General features: G+C 33.6%; 1 protein-coding gene across 1 annotated transcript in view; it reads left to right on the forward strand.

Moving 5' to 3' along the window:
* The window catches only part of LOC149554087 (Tetratricopeptide repeat (TPR)-like superfamily protein), a 32489-nt gene extending 18781 nt beyond the window's left edge, over positions 1-13708 (forward strand). The window contains exon 2 of the mRNA XM_089789425.1: positions 12580-13708. Coding sequence (XP_089645551.1) covers positions 12580-13575 — 996 coding nt within the window. The 3' untranslated portion in view covers positions 13576-13708. The remainder of the gene's footprint in view (positions 1-12579) is intronic.
* Positions 13709-20198: the final 6490 nt, after the last annotated feature.

Genomic DNA, 20198 nt, shown 5'->3' on the forward strand with positions numbered 1-20198 from the left:
ACAAAGTTGATTTTTGAAGCTTAAACCTTTGTGGTATGGTCCATTTCAGATAATTAAGCAGGTTGGGTGCAATGCTTTCTAGTTGGAATTGTTTGAATACATGAGGATGTTTTCAGTCATTAATTTTGATTGGTTATGCTTGTTTGAGTCTTCCATGGTAGATGAAGATTCAAGAACTAGACGATGTCATTATTCCTTGCTTGGATGACGTTGCAGCTGTGGAGATCAGTGTTCCGAGACTCTGCTAGACGGAGGCAGAGGCGCACTTTTCGAGGCAATTGGCCTCTGGACTCGGACTCGGCCGAGTCCTAGCAGAGTCCACGTGGACTTGCCAGACTAGCCGAGTCCTGAGCCCAGGACTCTCGTTGGTGGCAAAGAGATTAAAGTGCAAAAAATCAAATAAACAAGGACTTAAGTTGCAATCTTTCGGTTGTTATAATATCTATCTGACCTAAAAAGGTCATTCCACCATTTGCTTATGCTTATGATAGAGAGGAAGAGTTAGAGAAGAGTGTTGAAGTTTTGAGAGAGAAATCAGCAAACTGGTTGGCTCTCTCATATCAATTGCTGATGGTTTGTGTAACTTTGTAGCTTGCACTTAAGCATTGAAAGGAGCTTAAAGAAGCATTTGGAGGAGGCTTTTACAAACTTACTTGCATTTCCATTGTTTGACTTTTTTGCAAATTTGAAGAGGTAAGCAACAAGTTGCATTTCTTTATATTGTTTTGTAATATGTTTTACATTCATATTTTTTACTTTCCATTTTGTTTACATTTGTTTAGTCTCTACTTCTACCATCTACTATTCAGAATCTAGATTTATTCTAATTTATCTTGATGACAAAGTAAGAAGGCCCTAAAGTTTAAAAATCTGATTTGATGCTAACTTTTTTCTATTTATAATATATTTAGACTGCTGCAGCAAACACATTGACATCATGCCTTAGGGTGAGCCTTGTGGAAGTGGAACTAGGCCTGCATTTAACCCTGATGCAAACCCAACTGCAATAGCATGGGATAGGGCTTGGAAACATGCTATCCTAGGCCACAAAAAGGGAGTTGTTACATGTTGGCATTGCGGTGTATTATAGAATAGGAGAGGAATAAATAGATTGAAGTATCACGTAGCACATATACCATAGCGTGATGCTAAAAAATGCAAAGATATACCTCAGGATGTTATGCGAGACATGCAAACTCTTCTAGAGGAAAAAATGGAGAAAAAAGAATTGAAAATGAAACAAGAAGAAGAAATGACACAACTAGCTGAACATGGATCTTCTAGTTTTCGCTCTCTCCATTATATCCTACTCCACCTATGGATGCTACTACTTCTACGAGTGTGACCATTGGGCCTCGCATTTGTAAACAAAGATCGACACTTGATTCCATGTTTGTTCTACGCACGACTCCAGGTGCACAACCATCGTTTGAGAGCATGGGTTGGAACAAAGAGAAGTATGATTATGCAAAATTGGCACTTGGAGACTTCATCTACAACAACATTTCATTCAATGCAACAAGGTACTTTTTTATTTAAATTTAAATTTATGTCTAACTTCTCTTGCTTTCAAGTTTCAACTTTCAAGAGACAACAATATGGTTATTTTACTTATTTTAATTTGTATTTTGTTTTCAAATTTAATTATAATACACAAATTTGTTAACTTTAAATTTTATTTAATTTGTTTTAGGTCCCCATGTTGGCAAATTGCAATAGATGTTGTTACTGTTTGTGGTCCAGGGTTCAAAGCCCGTAGTGCTGACGAGCTATGAGGCCCTATTTTGACCCAAAGGCTGGCTGATGTAGAAGGTGCAATCAAGGAGCAACGTGAGGTGTGGAAGACGAAGGGTTGCACCATCAGGACCGCTGGTTGGACTGATAGAAGGAGTAGAACACTCAACTTTCTTGTCTCCTCATCAAGTAATTGTACTTGGACATAAAAATTTAGAAGTAGAACTTGTACTTAAGGGCCCTTTTGGCAAGCGGAATACCACTGGAATAGTCATTTGTTTATTCTTAAAATCTTGTATTCTCCGTTTGGGTGCAGCAGACAGGAATTAGGAATAGGCATACAATGGGAATACGTATTCCATTTTATGTCAGAAAAGAGAGTATTTCAATTCCACCTAAATAGGTGGAATTGGAATACTTATTCCTATTCCACCTAAATACTTTGTTAAAAACTATAAAATTTCGGGTCCGTCAAAAATCTGTTGTAAAATTTAGCGATTTGTTCTCTCTGAAAATTGATATTAGAGTGCGAGACATTGTGTATTGCAGATCTAGGTTGTTCATCGGGGCCCAATGCACTCCTCGCCACTTAAATAATCACATCAGAAATCCGAAACAAATATACCCGCAAAGGAATTAGGGTTCCTGAGCTTTAGATCTTCTTCAACGACCTTCCATCTACAGATTTCAATACGCTTTTCAAACTGATATTCGCTGCCCTGCCAGCAGAAATGTGTTATTTGATGGCGAGAGTCCCAGGCTTCTTTCACAACTGGCTTTTCCCCTCCCGCAATCTACATTTCGTCCATTCCTCCACTAGCCTTTACTGGCCCTTGCGGGTAATTTCGTCTTTCTAAACAAAGGGATATTAGCAAATCTTAGAACAAAAGGGATAAATATTAGAAAATCTTGTGAAACGGAGTTTAATAAATTGATCCTTTTATATGTATTTACAGACTCACCATATTTCGTGTGGATAGATATCGACAGAGATCGAAGATAAGATGAGCAAGTGGTGGAATATAAATTTCTACTTTGCACAATTTCAAAAGGATTTCAATGGGTTTTTGAGAGCACGGGGGTGAACCAAACAGAGAATAGGAATATCTATTCCATTTTTGTATTCTTCGAATAGCAAACCAGAATAGGTATTCCTATTCCGCTTGCCAAACGGCCCTAAGTGATTAAGTTTATAAATTATGATTCATCATTGATTATTATACTAATTTGTTTCTTTTTCTTTAGGTGCCACTTTTTTTTGAAATCAATTGATGCCTTAAGAAGAACAAAAAATGTTTAATATCTTTGTGAGGTAATGGATGAAGTGATAAAGGACGTGGGTGAGGAGAATGTGGTGCAAATAATTATAGATAATGCAATAAATTATGTTGCTGTAGGAAAGCTTCTTATGGAGAGACACCTTCACATATTTTGGACCCCTTGTGCTGCTCACTGCATTGACCTCATGTAAGAGGATCTTGATAAACTCCCTTGGATAAAAACAATTATAGAGCAAGGAAGGAGTGTATGTAAATACATATATAATCATACATGGGTCTTCAACCTCATGAGGAAATACACTGACCAAAAGGAGTTGTCTTGTCCAGGGGTCACTAGATTTGCAACCAATTTTCTCACATTGAAATCTTTGCTTGATTCAAAGGGAGGTTTGAGATGCATGTTTGTTAGTGAGGAGTGGATTGCATCATCATATGCAAAGACCACTGCAGGGATTGATGCAAATGATCATGTTTTTTATGAGACTTCCTTTTGGACACCGATCGCTGATATTGTGACGGTAATTTTCCTTTTTGTCTTCATTTCAACTTTTTTTGTTTATGAAATTATGTTATAAATTATTGTTCATTTTTTAAAGAAAAAACTTAAATCTGATTGTTTCTCTTCTAACTTTCATAATGATTGCAATTCGTAAAGTCGCTTGTTGTTCTCCTACGAATTGTTGATGAAGAGAAGCCCTTAATGGGCTACATTTATGAGACATGGATAGGGTGAAGGAGGCTATCCGCTCTTTTTTTGCAGGGAATTGAGATAGGTATGGGCTTATATGGGATGTCATTGATAGACATTGGCCTTGGGCACCGATACATCATCGATTGTATTAGAGGATGTTGATCCACATGCAGAGTGGAACACAAAGATTGCTGATCCTATCTTCAATGATAAAGATGTGGAGTGGGTTAATCAAGTGGATCAGAAGACTGAGGCAGTAGCGATGGCAGTCGAGGAGGATAGAGCATGAGGAGACAGAGTGCAGGACCCTGAGGCTAGGAGTGATGGGTCCGAGTCTAATGATGAGGATTATGTGGGCGAGGATGAGGTTGAGGTTCAACCTCAGACACAGGGAGAGGATGGCTCTATAGTCTTCTATGACTTACCTTAGGCATATTCGTAGGAGGACATAGGCTACTATGAGCCTTAGTCTTCTACTGTTCTACATTGTAGTTGTTATTTTGATATATGTTTTGAACTTTTTATACCATGGATTTCATAATCCATGAATATTGTAGACATTTGACACTGTAGTGACACTATGTTTATTACTTTATATTGTGTTATTCAATTTTTTTCCTTTAGAAATTCACTTTTATACTTATGTGATCTATGCAAAATTGTGTATGTGTATTAAGTAGCTTCTATTTATCTCAATTATTGTGTATTTGATGTTAATTGACTAAAAGATGCATGAAAAAATCTTAAAATTTTCAAAAGTCTTTGAATTTCATGGGTTTTTAAATTTTCCGAGTCCTTGCCGAGTCCGAGTCCGAGTTAGGTTTTGACTTTCCGAGTCAGAGGCGAGTCCGAGTCCTGTAACTATGGTGGAGTTGGATAAGTTGCAGAACTATGTATTTCTTGACAGCAGTTGAGGCAGACCAATGGGGAGATTAGTAGGTATCACTGATTGGTGAGAAAGGATAATTTCCAATACTAAGTGCGTGTCTTGCTTAGAAGTGGATAAGAAGCACACTTTTCATTGTATCTTGAGGCTTTTGAAGATACAAAGCTCCCCGATTAGTGAGGCCTGATTTGGAACTGAGTTGAGTGGTTTGGATTAGGTTGATTCTTAAATCAAGCACATGCTTAGAGTTGTATGATAGTTTAGCCACTGATTTTTTATAGTAATGTATTTGTTGTTAGAATGGATAGGCAATGAGTTTGCAGAAGTTGCAGGAATTCTTGGTGATGGATTAGATCATTAGCTCAGTGCTTGTGAAGGTATTAACTTACAATTACTTGTATGTGTGAAAACAAGATCGTTGGTAGAGACAAACTATTATTAAAGATTGAACTAGTTCAGATTTACTTATCAATCTGATTGTATATATAATGTGCAGTTCTGATGTAGATCTTTTGAACTTGAACAGTAATGTAGAATGGTCGAGCATGGTTTGATGAATATCCTTGTTTGCAAAAGAGCGATCGTTAAGTCTGAGTATGCCTTGTGAATGATATCAAACTACACCGATCGTTCCAAGTTAAATATGTAAAGTGTCATGTCCCCGTAGAGACATGACTCTATGTGGCCAAAGGCCACGTAGGGTCACGTCCCTACATGGACATAATGTTAGACCGTAACCGATCATCATTCGGTGTATAAACAAATACATTCAGGAGGCCCGATAACATAATTATCTCTTCATATGATAAGAGCACGATTAGTTAAGTAATGTCATTTATGAATAAATAGACATATATATATATATATAATTCTTATCAATAATATAAGATATAAAACAATTGTTCATGTAGAATCATGAATACATATACTCAATATAATGAGTAGTGCACTTCGACTGAAGCTATACTTCAACACTCCCTCTTAGCAAGGGAGAAGTGATAATTTTTTTTTTTACAAGATATCAGCATCCAAGATATCTAAGTACAATACATTATTTCACTTTAACACTTTGAAATAGTGACTTGTCAAATAACTATAATCACAATGTTATGAACACTAGCATAACATGTATTATGATCTTTAATTATCCAAAACAATATCTAGAGTAATCATAATACTTTCGTTATCAATGACTTCTGGCGTATCTGGAACAAAACTATCATAATAACAGGCCTATCATTTGTAAGATCGTCACCTTACAGAGATTACCTTTTGAATATATATGTCCATGAAAGATCATCACCTTTCATTACATATCTGATGCAACTAGACAACTTTAGAAGCATCAACACATATAAATTGAAGCTTAAATTCAATATTCAACATTACTATTTAATCATACGAAGTTTTCCTTTGAAGTATACGAATTTTACTTTGGCAAGAGGTTTGGTAAAAAGATCTGCTGTTTGCTCATTTGTACTTATGTACTCCAATTTGATAACACCTTGATCTACCATATCTCTAATGTAATGATAAGGTATTTCAATATGCTTAGATCGATTGTGAAAAACTGGATTAGCTGAAAGCTTAATACAACTTTGATTATCACAGTGAATGCTAGTTGGCTTCAAGGGCTTCTAAACAATCCAACTAGCAATTTTTGTAACCATACAACTTCTCTGGCTCCCATGGAGGAGGCTATATATTCTACTTCAGTGGAGCTTAATGCAACTGATAATTGTTTTTTGCTGAACCAAGAAATCATCCCAGATCCGAGACTAAAGCAACATCCTGTAGTACTTTTACCTTCAGTAGAGCTGTCTGTCTAATCATAATTTGAATATCTATGAAGATTGATTTCGACTTGATCATATCTGAGTCCCATACCAGTTGTACCTCCTAGATATCTTAGGATATATTTGGCTGCCTCTAGATGTATCTTCTTTGGTTCACACATGAGCTGACTAAAGGTATTAGTAGCATAACATATATTAGGACGAGTATTCACCAAATACATTAAAGATCCAATGATTAGTCTATAGTAAGTAGGATCGATAGATTGAGATTCAATCATATCATCCTTCAGCTTATGTAAGTTCACTTCCATAGGAGTAGTAACTAGTTTACAATCCATCATTCCAAAATTCGTCAAATATCAATAGTGTATTTTCCGTGATTTAGGAAAATGTAGTTCCCCTTTTGCTAGACTTCTAGTCCTAGAAAGTGGTGGAGAAGACCTAGATCTTTCACATCAAACTCTACTGTTAGTTCCTGTTTGCACTTGGTTATAAGATGTTCTTCACTTATAATTAACAAATCATCAACATATAACGCAAGAATAATCATTTCATCACCATTTATTTTGAAGTATATGTTTGGATCAACTTTGTTCTTAGAATACCCGAACTTTGTTAGATAGTTGTATATTCTTTCATACCATGCCCTAGGTGCCTGTTTAAGACCGTATAGTGCTTTATTTAATTTACACATGTGGGAATTTTTGTCATGAGTGATGAACCCTTCTGGTTGCTCAATATAAACTTCTTCAATTTCACCATTTAAGAATGCTGTTTTAACATCCATTTGATGAACTTTCCATCCTTTGGATGTTGCAATTGCTAAGATAGTCCTAACATATTTGTACCTAGCAATTGGAGCAAAAGTTTCTTCATAATCGATTCCTTCCTTTTGTGAGAACTCGTGTGCCACAAATTTGGCTTTGTATTTTTCAATGTTGTTGTCAGGTGCATACTTGATTTTGTATAGCCGCTTAGAAGAGACAACTGATTTGTTCTTAGGTCTGAGTATTGATGGAACCCTGATTTACAAAATCAGAGTCTCCATTTGTGTGAGTATATTTCTTCACAAATATTTGCCTCATGCACATTGCTGTATGCCAATAGAGATGCATCTACATATGATCAATATAATATGGAATTGAGTTATCTAGAAGTGAACATGACATAGCAGATAGAAAATTAGGAGCAGACAAAAATTTGCTGAGAGATGAATAATAAATATAATAATGGGAAAGTTTGGAAGTTTGTATTACTCAAAACTTATGTTTTCTAAATCTTGAATATGCTTCAATGTGTAATATACTGAATGGAATTTTGAAAGGTTTGGATGATCAACCACTAGAGGCATCAGTGGGGAGATTATTGCCTTCTGCAATTTCTTGCATTGCCTTAGTTCAACCAAGTTACATCTCCTAGATGTTGAAGCCTTTCTATTTCTGGACAGTTATACTAATATATCATAGGCATCTGCAGTGATGTTCTATTTTCTGATTCTTGCACCTTCCTCATCTTGTTACCTATTCATGCGGAGGTAACGGGTTGGATGCTCTCATAAATGACATTTCAATAGGGAAGGACACTATTCACACTGGGCACGATATTTATCATCCAGCTATGAGTTTTTTCTTTCCCATCAAATGCAAGATGCCGCTATTTGGGTCCATGGAAGATTGGCTCAATAACCACATTCGTAGCAGTTTTGGATTATTAAATAGATGCACTCAAAATAAATAAATGATTTTCTGAATCAGGGAAAGCATCACAAAGTTAAGGTTTGGTCTTTTCTTCCCCATAGCATTCGTTATGCGTTGAAGCCATGCTCCTGAATAATCCAGTTTCCAGAGTTGCATGGTGGTTGGAGGCCTTCGAAGGTTACATATGCCAGAAAATGTTTGTGTTGAAGAAATTGGTATTTCATGCAGTTCATGAGTTGCCTCTCATCCATGATAATGGAGAACTATGCGGCTATATCTTCTAGAATTGCCAAAGCAAAGGACTTTTATCTATTATCAGCATTGTTTAATCATTGGTATCTAATGATTGTTGTTATTGCAGGATAAAGAATCACCATGGAAGCAAGAAGTTTTGAATCAACGACATCACATATCAACAGCGAAAAACTCATTGCATGGATAAGGTGAAAAGAGAATGATGCGTTGCAATTTGTAGATGGCCTTTTCGTTCTATGGTGCCGTCAAGTCTAGAGACGCATGTAGGAGAGGAGAAACTTGGTTGCTTATCCAGCCCAGTCGACTTTAGACAAAGATATGATGGGACGATAATGTCTTTGCACAGAATATGCCACCCAATCCACCATTGTGTCCAGAAATTCACAATTTGGTTTCTTGTTCGAATAGCCAGAGGTTGGATATGTATGGAGAAATGAAATATAAAAACTTCTATGTCTGGGATATTGCGTGGAAGATACTGGTCAAATCATGGATTTAATTCATCAAATAATCTTGGAAGACCCATTATATTTTTGAAGCCACCTCCTTTAATTATCATTATTTGTTTTGGATTTACTACCAAAGTGGTTGTAATTAGGTGTCGTGAAGGGGTGCGTCCATTCCTTATGTACCCTTTTTATTTATTATAAATATGTAATTGAAATGGAGATCGGGGGAGTTCATATTCATATATACTTTCCAAAATTTCATACTATACATGCCCATTTGATGTATTATATTCTTTCAATGGTAAAGAAATGATTTTTTGAACTAAGCTCGTGAATTTGGATTATTGAGTAAATATATTTATGCGATTTTGGAGTCAAATTGCATTGGATGGATCATTTGTAAGGAGTGTCTCCAGTGCAATTTTATTTCCGGCATGATCAGTAAGAAATATTTATTTTATTTGCTTGAAGCTTTAGAGTTAAAATATTATATGGTTTCGTCCTTTATAATTATTATTTTTAATTTTATAAATAATTTATATGATAGATAAGTGGACAAGATCAATTATAGCATTTTAAAATCGATCGTCATAGATATTGAGAAATATTTAATTGTTTCCGAATCTATGTTTGGTTTGTCTTCGAACCACAGGAGTTTAAATACATTCCAGATTGTTTTAAAATTTCGTCCATATATTTGCTCTGTCGCATCTTGATTACTAAATTGTTTATAATTGATGTACGTAGAATTTTATAAAGTTGTACGTTTTAAACTTATAATATTGACTCTGTTGCCCTTTGGCACTGGTCTTTATATTTTTCATAATTCGCAATCCATACGCTGGCAATTATTTCGTATCTTTCTTTTGAAGAGTTAATATATTTATTTGTTGCATTAATCTATACTTATTTTTATTTTGAAAACATTCATATATTCATTTATTATTCTCAATTCACAATTTGCAAGTTTGAAGTTTTCTATAATCCTTGACATTTGGGAAAATTTCAATATATTCACATTTAAATCTATCTGCTATTAACGTCTTGGATCCAAGTTTGTTATCTAGGATCAAGTGCACCAATCTTGGTTTTGCAGAGCCAGAAGCACAAGGGATTTGGATTGCATCGATCAATCCCGTCAAGTTGGTCTTAACTGGTTGGATATCCCAGCATCGAGTAGGCAAGGCTTGTAGGATTCTAATCTGCGATTTTGGGAACCAATAGGTACAACATCCCACACATCATTTTTTAGTATTGATTGATATTCTTCAATTATTGCTTCTTTCCAAGGTTTGCTTGATAAAGCTTCTTCAACATTTGAAGGTTCTGTTTGATAAGTTCACTTAATAGTGCCACATAACATGACTGATTTCTTGTTTTCTTGCTTTCTCTGATTACTTCATTAGGTTCAACATGATTCTCTTCTATCATTTTCCTTTCCCAAAGTGGCCTCTTTTTATTATTAGAATTTTCAATACTCTCTGAATTTGAGGTAGTAGGTGAAGGAGTTTCAGTATCATTCTCCCTCTCATTTTCTATAGGGCGATCTTCATCTAGTTCAGTAGTAGGTTTTGTATATGGTCATGTCCCCGTAGAGACATGACTCTACGTGGCCGAAGGCCATGTAGGATCATGTTCCTACGTGGACATAATGTTAGACCATAACCGATCATCATTCGGTGTATAAACAAATACATTTAGGAAGCCCGATAACATAATTGTCTCTTCATATGATAAGAGCTCGATTAGTTAAGTAATGTCATTTATGAATAATAGACACACAGTGTGTGTGTAGATTATTCTTATCAATAACATAAAACATAAAACAATTGTTCATTTAGAATCATGAATACATACACTCAATATAATGAGTAGTTCACTTCGACTGAAGCTATACTTCAACAATATGGAGATTTGGGCATTAGTATATTCTTGTGTATTTGTAGCCGACGAATATTCTTTAGTTTTGGGAAGGTGGTCTATGTTATGGAAGTTTTGTAGTTGGCTCCTAAAGCCATTGTTGAAGTGTATTCTCTGGTTGACGAAGTTCTGTGAATGGCTACAAAAACTAAAGGTAGTTGACTAAGCTAGAAAATAGATTTTTGAAGCACATGATTTGTTGCTGAAGTGGTCAAGTTGCTAAGTGTATGGGTGGGAAAGTTGGTGTTCGAAGGTTTACAGGGTCACAGCAATGGGAATTTAAAAAGGCCATTTGACTTTTCCTTGTCACATGAACTGTATTGAGCAGAAAAGTACAAAGGTAGTGGGTTGTATTTATTCCGAAATGGTTGCTTGATGAGGTCAATAAAGCAGAATTATTTTTTGTTGTGTGGCCAATAAATTTGGAAAATCTTTTGCTAAGAGTATTGGAATTTGCTGAATGGGCAATGCATAATTTGCTAAATTTAGTTGGTTGCCTTAGGAAGTGACTCCTGCGGTGGATGTAGACAAAAAAGAAAGTGCTTTCAAAGTCCTATGATTTTAGGAATAGAGAAGAGGTAAGGATCGCTGCAAATGTAATGGCATTGCCTGTTGGGTATGTGTTTTTGAATGGCAGCGATCTCTTTCTTATTTATAATGTGGATGAGACATGGAGAGACATGTCCCATTTGGTATTTGTTTTTCAATGGCAGTGATCTCTCTCTTATTTATAATGTGGGTGAGATGTGGAGAGACATGTCCCATGTCCATTCATTATTATTTAATTAATATAACAATTGATTATTTATTTAACAGAATGGTCTTGCTGTTTTTAATGGGCTGGAGCAGGATTGTACGCAGCGGGCAGTGTTTGAATTCAGGCACTAGGGTTGTAGGCACCTCTAGTGTTGAAGATGCTGATCCTGATGACGAAGATGATGCAGTTGGAGAGGATGAGGGGTGAGTTCCGTTCCTTGCTTGCAGTCTGCCCTCCTCTGTCGGAGTACACTTGTCTGGTTTTGGCCTCTCATGCTGTGTTAGTGTGTGAGCTCTGTCCTGGTCTTGGGGCTCAACAGTTTCTGGAGACGGAGGACGCTGCACAGCTAGGGCTTCAAGCATGGGAGTTGACTGTGGGCAGTATGATGACTCAAAGCCGGATGGTTGGATTTGTAAATGGTTAGGGATTAGACACAAGTCAACAACAACCTATACGAACAGGTTTAACTTTAAAATCAGATAATTAAGATTGATTGTATAGGACATCAATTTTGGTTTGTGTTTGTTTGGAGCTCTTCCAGGATGAGAGCATGCTTCTACTACTAGTGAATTACCTCTTGTTCCTTCTTCCCTCCTCAACTAATCACTACTTTAGTGTTAATTCATCAAGATCTACTAATGAAATCACCAATAGCTAGCGATGTAAAATAATCATCAGCTATACAAGTATGGTTCTTGATTTCATGGACTGTGCAATGAACATTGTTTTATATCTTGCCAGACTGCAAGAATTGAATACATTGGCACAGTACATGTAGTAAAGTTTCTTGAAGTCTTTGAAATAAAAAAAAGCTTTGTAATTATTCACTGAGCTGATTACAAACTGGATTGAAATAAAAGAAGGAATTACAGGGTAGATGTTACTCAAGACTCTAGATTTTTTGAATTGCAGAAACCATTGATTTTTTTTTGGTCCAAACATTAACTAGTGAAGGTCAATCATAACTTTGCATGTGAAATGAATACTGTTTATAGGCTATTAATTCTTGAGAATATATCTTCATGATAATCCTAACAGAAGTAAAATGTAATTTTCATTTCCATTCAGGATTAGTTTATTTCCACTAATGCCACTATTGTGAATGTGATTGCAGATAACAGAAATTGCTCTCAGTGAAGAATCGTTTGAACCCAACATTCGTGATTATACAAAAATTATAGATGCCTATGCAGTGAAAGGTAATTTGGAAGATGCTGAAAGAATAATTGTAACAATGGAGGAAAGGGGTTTTGTGTGTGATGCAGCTCTGTTTACTGTATTAATCCGGATGTACAGTAAAGCAGGTGATTTTGATAAGGCAAGACATACATTTGATAAGATGAGACTATCTGGTCTTCAACTGGATCAAAAAGCATATGGTGCAATGATAATGGCTTATGTGAGGGTGGGAATGCCTGAAGCAGGAGAGTCTTTGATTAGAGAGATGGAAGCCAAGGATATGTATGCAGGTATAGAGGTCTACAAGGCATTGCTAAAATATTTTGCCCTGCAAGGTAATGCTGCTGGTGCCCAGAGGGTCTTCAATGCTATGCAGTTTGCTGGGATCTTTCCAAATCTTGATACATGCACTCTACTTGTTGAAGCTTATGTCCACGCTGGTGATCCAGACCATGCTAGAGCTGTTTTTGAAAACATGATGAAGGCTGGCCACAAACCAGATGATAAATGCACATCTTTGATGGTTTGTGCATATGAGAAGAAGAATATGCTTGGTAAAGCACTAACCTTTCTACTGAATCTTGAAAAAGATGGATTCGAGCCAGGGGCTGCAACTTCAGCTCTTTTAATTGATTGGCTTGGCAAGTTGGGTTTTGTGGAGGAAGCAGAGCAAATTTTTCTTGAGACATTGCAAATGGGAGAAGTGCCCACTAAAGTTCTTGTAAGCCTCTCTGATATGTATTTGAGGGCAGGGCTGCATGAAAAGGCAATAGTCATTTTAGATACAATGCAAACTAATCTTCATGCTTTGAATGGCCAAGAATTTGAGAAGTTGACAAATGGACTTTCAGCAGGTGGTCTTGTAGATCAAGCAAAGAAAATACATGACCATATGCAAATTCGTGGGTTGACTTCTCCAGAATCTATCTAGTATAACTAATTTTGTATGCACACAAAAATCAAGAGACATTATCAGCTTTGACTCATTTGTATTCAAAACTAGTCTTAGTGTTTTTGTTGCCACTTTTTGCCAAGTTCTTCAATCAAAATTTCTCATTAAGTGAGCTGTGCTATTATGGTTTGGTAGTTTTGTTAATGGAATGTTTGCAAAAGCCTAGAAAGAATCCACTTTCTATCTATGCTGTGACAAATTGTTTTTGATCTTTATCTCTAGTAATTAAACATGGTATTTTAACTATGAATCCAGGCAACTTTTAGAACGTCTGCCATGCAACGTGCAAGAAATACAGTTGAAGGAGATTTAGACTTTCTGGGTTCAAATTAATTTCTCTGTCCACGTATAGGTTATTACTAATTTCTCATTATCTATGTTAAATTTAAACATGATCTACATATTATAAATAAATTCTCATAAAAAATGGTTAGTAAGTGTTTGCAAATTGATTACTGTAACATTTTAAATTCAAAATTCTGAACATGAATCAGTCCATGTATAGGTCAACGAACATGTGAATCATGTAGAATGCTTTCATGAATGGTTAATTATATTCTTATTCGATTACATATGGGTCAAAGTAGATTGATGTCTATGAATTTGAATACGATAGCACAGAATCTAGATTTTATAAACAAAACATGTGACATTGTTTTAAAATGCAGAGTAACACAAAATGTAACATTTAATAAAAATGCATAGTAATACATGACATTCTTTAAAAGTAAATTACAATAACACAGCTTGATTGTTCATATGATTGAATATGACAATGTTTTGGAGCTTTTTAACAGCCTCGAAATCAAACATAATGGAGATAGTCCACCCCACTTTTGGAAGATCTGCACTATCAAAGTTATCTATCCGATTTATTTGGCCTATGAGATGGTGCATACGAATGTTGATGTGACTGACCATAGATGCTGCATGAAGCTCAGAATGATCTGTCCATGTTCCATCTTCTGCCATTTTTTCATGGTATTCTTTAAAAAGCATTTCATCTTTTTGAAAAAAGAAAGGTTCAGAGTCTGAACGATGGTCCATAATTAGTCCTCCACCATACCACGATATTTATAGATGCTGCATGAAGCTCAGAATGGTCTGCCCATGTTCATCTTCTGCCATTTTTTCATAGTATTCTTTAAAAGTCATTTCATCTTTTTGAAAAAAGAAAGGCTTAAAGTTTGAACAATTGTCCATAATGTAGTCCACTACCATACCACGATATTTTAAGTGTTGATTTTGGTCACCTTCAAGCTGATCGGCTAAGGCTCTGAAAAAATAGTTTCCATCTAATAATATTTGCACTATTCTGAATTGTAATTGTTCCACCTGAACTTCAAATTCATCTCTATTATCCTCACTTTCCTCTTCATCCAACAGGGCACTTAATAATTGAAATTTGTGCTTCCTCTCATTCCTGGAACTGTACTTAGACCCTTTTCATTTTCATAGCTTGCAAGATTAGAAAATTTATCAAAAACTCGACATGCCAAATCCTTTACCAAAACATCAGAATTTTTTGAAATCTCTTCTGCAAATTTGAAAGATATTTAAAAAAAATTCATTAGCAAGCAAAATTTTTCCCAATTGTTGGGTTAGAGAATTTTTAACTTCATTAAAATTGGAATAAACACTACTTATAAAAGAGGGAGGGAACATTAATATAAAAATGAAGAAATAATTGCTAAAAATAAGAACTAACAATGTTAAATATAGATTTAATATATTCTATTTTAACAAGATTCTATATTAATATAAATATACAATCATCAAAATTGAAACATATCTCAACATCAACAAAAAAAACTAGAAGAAAAAAAAGGAAAAAAAAAGAAAAAGAAAATAAATTTTATATATATATATATATATATATATATATATATATATATATCATACATATGTATTATGCATATTATAAAATTACATTTATTATATTATTAAATAAAATACATGGTTCTCTAAAAATCTTGGTTATCAATTCGTACAAAAACTGCCTATCATATATGGTTTAGAAGTAGAAAAACTGCCAATAGGACCATCAATTCTAGTCTTGACTACTGTTTGGAAGATTAGTCAAAGATTAGTCAATTAGTTTAACATCGTCCACCAATGATTTTTGAATTATTAAAATATTTTTAAAGCTTGCTAATTATTTATAAGTTTTATATTTTATAGAAATTATATGATTGGTTGAATTGATTTTGTGGAGCTTTTTTCTTGAGGTTCTCCATATTGAAATATTTTTGGCTAAAATTTATGGTAGAGAATATGGTTAATAAAAATTGTGAAGTTATTTTGCATAAGAATCGAATAGAATATTCAATTAATATGATCATTAGTTTTTCACCACCTTTAACTTCTATCCAATATTTTTTTCACTGTCTACTAACACTTTTTAAATTTGACTTCTTTCTTTACTTTTTATTAACAAACTCTTTGATTTGTCATCCTAAATTCTAAAACAACTTTTACTGTACAATATTCAGAATTCAAAATATTCAAACAAGAAAATCAAATGCAAAACTTCATTTTATAGAACACATTAATATAACCACTCATTTATTTTATTATATTATTATTATAATTAGTGTAATAATATAAAACAAAAAAATTATATTAGAAATTATTTATTATAAATAATTTTTTTTACTATAAACAATGTAATATAATAAAATAAAATTATAATGACAAGTACATGGTGGTACTTCTTTATAATTAAAGTGTTAACATTTATTTAATAACAATACTTTTTAAAATCATTTAATTTTATTACTGAGTGCAATTTAATTTAATAGTGATATCAGAAGATGTTACTTAATATATATATTTATGGTAGCAATAAGTACATATCATTCTTATTTAATTTAATTATTAAATATTACTTAACCTACAACCCAACAAATGTTTATTTCTATAAATTTTTTCTACGAATAAATTTTAAACCTCTTTCAATATGCTTAGATGAAGAAATTGTGTGAGAGAGAGAAAGAGAGAGGGGGTTTAATTGAGCCTATACATGGGAATAATAATTGTTGGTTATATTATCTATTGATATCCTCCTCAATCTCAATATCATCATGTTGGTAAACAATTTAAATTACAAATAACAAACCATAAATTAGATCTATATCATCATTTTAAATACTATAAATAACTATAAATAATTTTATATTGTTCATTTTTTTTTTAATGTTAAATATTTTGAAAAAAAAATCAATTAAGAAGGATATAGAGAGGAGAAAGAGAGATAAATGGGATGAAAGATAATTAAAAAAAATTATTAGCAAACAATTTTCTGAATTGTAGCCTTAGAGAACTTTTAACTTCATTAAAAATTGACATAAGTCTAATTACTAAATAGGGTGGGAGTGTTAAAATAAAAACAATTTTATTTTTTGCTAAATATAAGAATTCACAAAGTGACTTAAAAGCATAGAAATAGCAGGCCACTCATCAATAATGGAATTTGTGCATGTAACGAGAATGCCCATAAGAGATGAGATTTTTGAAGAAATGTAAAATAAGTATTAATAATGTAAATATAGACATTTAAAAAAAAAAAAAAAAAAAAAAAAAAAAAAAAACTCAAAAGTTAGTAAAACATAGATATGGATTTTAAATTATTTTGGTATGTCTTATTTCAACCAAATTAGATCTATATCGTCATTTAAAATACTATAAATACTATAAATAACTTAAAATAATTATATATTGTTCATTTATTTACTTTTATTTTTTAATGTTAAATATTTTGAAAAAAAACCAATTAAGAAGGATATAGAGAGGAGAAAGAGAGATAAATGGGATGAAAGATATTTTAAAAAATCATTAGCAAACACCTTTCCCAATTTTAGCCTTAGAGAACTTTTAACTTCATTAAAAATTGACATAACTCTAATTGCTAAATAGGGTGGGAGTATTAAAATAAAAACAAAAAATAATTGCTAAATATAAAAACTAATAAAGTGACTTAAAAGCATAAAATAGTAGGCCACTCATCAATAATGGAATTTGTGCATGTCACCAGTATGCCCATAGGAGATGAGATTGTTAAGAAATGTAAAATGAGCATTAATAATGTAAATATATACATTTTAAAAAGTAAAATAAAAAACTGGAAAAAACTCAAATGTTAGAGATTAGTAAACATTGATATGGATTTTAAATTATTTTGGTATGTCTTATTTCAACCAAATTAGATCTATATCATCATTTTAATTACTATAAATAACTTAAAATAATTTCATATTGTTCATTTATTTACTTTTAAAATTTTTTTTAATGTTAAATATTTTGAAAAAAAACCAATTAAGAAGGATATAGAGAGGAGAAAGAGAGATAAATGGGATGAAAGATATTTAAAAAAAATCATTAGCAAACACTTTTCTCAATTGTAGCCTTAGAGAACTTTTAACTTCATTAAAAATTGACATAACTCTAATTACTAAATAGGGCGGGAGTATTAAAATAAAAACAAAAAATAATTGCTAAATATAAGAACTTACCAAGTGACTTAAAAGTATAGAAATAGTAAGCCACTCATCAATAATGGAATTTGTGAGTATGCCCATAGGAGATGAGATTTTAAAGAAATGTAAAATGAGCATTAATAATGTAATTATAGACATTTTTAAAATAAAAAAACAAAATAAAAAAACTCAAAAGTTAGAGATTAGTAAACATAAATATGGATTTTAAATTATTTTGGTATGTCTTATTTCAACCAAATACCTTATAAATCTTATGAGAGAAGAAGAAAAATAACATATAAAATAGATAACTCAATAAATTTATCTCATTTTTTTTTGTAATCTTTAGAGAAGAATAAACATTACATTACTCCTCGAGGTCCGTGGTTTAGGGGTTCTGGCGGTGGATCGTCCGATTTTCTCCTTGAATGTGACTCCTATCATGGTCTACAATCCAATCTGGTCGGAGTTGGAGGATGAAGTTGCAGAAGAAATTGCTCAAAAGATCGAGGACTTCTCTGAGAAGGAAACTATTTAAAATTTGATGTTATTGAAGATTGGAGAGCTATTTTGTGTAGTCGCTTTAGTTGGGAGGACCATCACCCTTTGTTGGCCAAACTCTGGCATGAGGGTTTTGACCCTACTTTTGAATCTTTTTCTCATATGCCTCTTTGGGTCAAGCTCCCGAATCTCCCCCTTCACCTGTGGCTGGATTCGATTCTTGAAGCTGTGGGAGATGCCATTGGAGACTTCCAAATGGTGGATTCTAAATCTTCAGATATTCTTCATACTACTTACACTCTCATTCTTGTGGTGGTTGATATTTTGATGGGCCTCCCTGAGAAGATCAAACTTGAGGTCCCTAATGGATCCTGGATTTAGACTTTAGACTATGAAGGTATTCCTTTACACTGTAGGGTCTACTCCGAAACTGGACATGTGGCTTGGAGATACTCTGTAGTGCAAAGGATATCAAAGAAAAGACCTTCTTGGTGGGTAAGGGCTTTGGATCAGCATTACTCTGTCCTTAAAGATCCTGCTCCTTTGGTTTCCCCCACCCCTATGGTTGCTTTGGGTGCCTGTGTTTCTTCCTTGTCTGACCAAGCTTCTGGTTTATTGTTGAATATGGATGTAGTGGTTTCCCCTCCCTCTGTGGGTTAGGATCCTATGGGTAATCTTTCTAGTATGGTTTTTCTTGTTTCTCTATATGGGATTGATGTCAATGCTTTGGTATGGGAGAAGGAGGCTTCTTTGGTGGAAGAAGGTTGGACAAAGGTTAAAGAAATAAATACAAACGATCTCAATAGTCCTCTGATCGACATCTTCGTTCTCATTCTTTTGGGACTAAAGGGTCCTAAATGGTTTTATGAAGTTGTAATTTGGTGGTAGACGTGAACTGTGTTATCTGTGAGGCCACCTTGATCACTTTTTTTTGGTTGGTAACCTGTTTCTCCTCTAGTCTGTTGTATTTTTTGTTTGGGCTTCATTGAAAATCTTTTGATGTGTAAAGGGTTTCATGCATCCTTCAAAACTTGTTTTACTTAATACAAAACATTACATTACTCAATAATATAAGATTGGCTCAAATAGTTTGGGAGAAGGTTTGCAAGCCTATTAGAAAAAGGGGCTTGGTGTTGAGAAGAATTAGTAATATGAATGATTATTTGCTGACTTAACTTATTTAGATTTTTTTAATGATGATGGAGAATGGAAGAATTTTTGGAATAACAAATATAATATGGATACTAGGAGTCTCCACCATTTTCTTAACAATGACAATGGTCAAGGTGGATCCATTATTTGGAATTTTTTAAAGAATCAATAAAGATTATTTTAAATAAATGATTATCCTTGGAATATTTTAGGGAAAATGAAATCCAGAATGCTCAATCATCCACTATACATGTCACAGGGTATGAAAGGCTAAAAGAATATATACATGTAGAAATAGAAATACATCCTCCTCCTCGGATCTATGATACAAGTACAATAAAATAAATGAAACCATCCAACATACATGATATAAACATCCATCAAAAAGATATAACCATCCATCGATGATATAAAGATAGAATGAAAGGATATGCAGACAAGGAAGTTCTAGCCACAGTGACTACGAACGGATCT

Source organism: Cupressus sempervirens, chromosome 6 (assembly GCF_028749045.1).
Source record: "Cupressus sempervirens isolate cs-2001-9-10 chromosome 6, ASM2874904v1, whole genome shotgun sequence".
In the NCBI taxonomy this organism is placed as follows: Eukaryota; Viridiplantae; Streptophyta; class Pinopsida; order Cupressales; family Cupressaceae; genus Cupressus; species Cupressus sempervirens.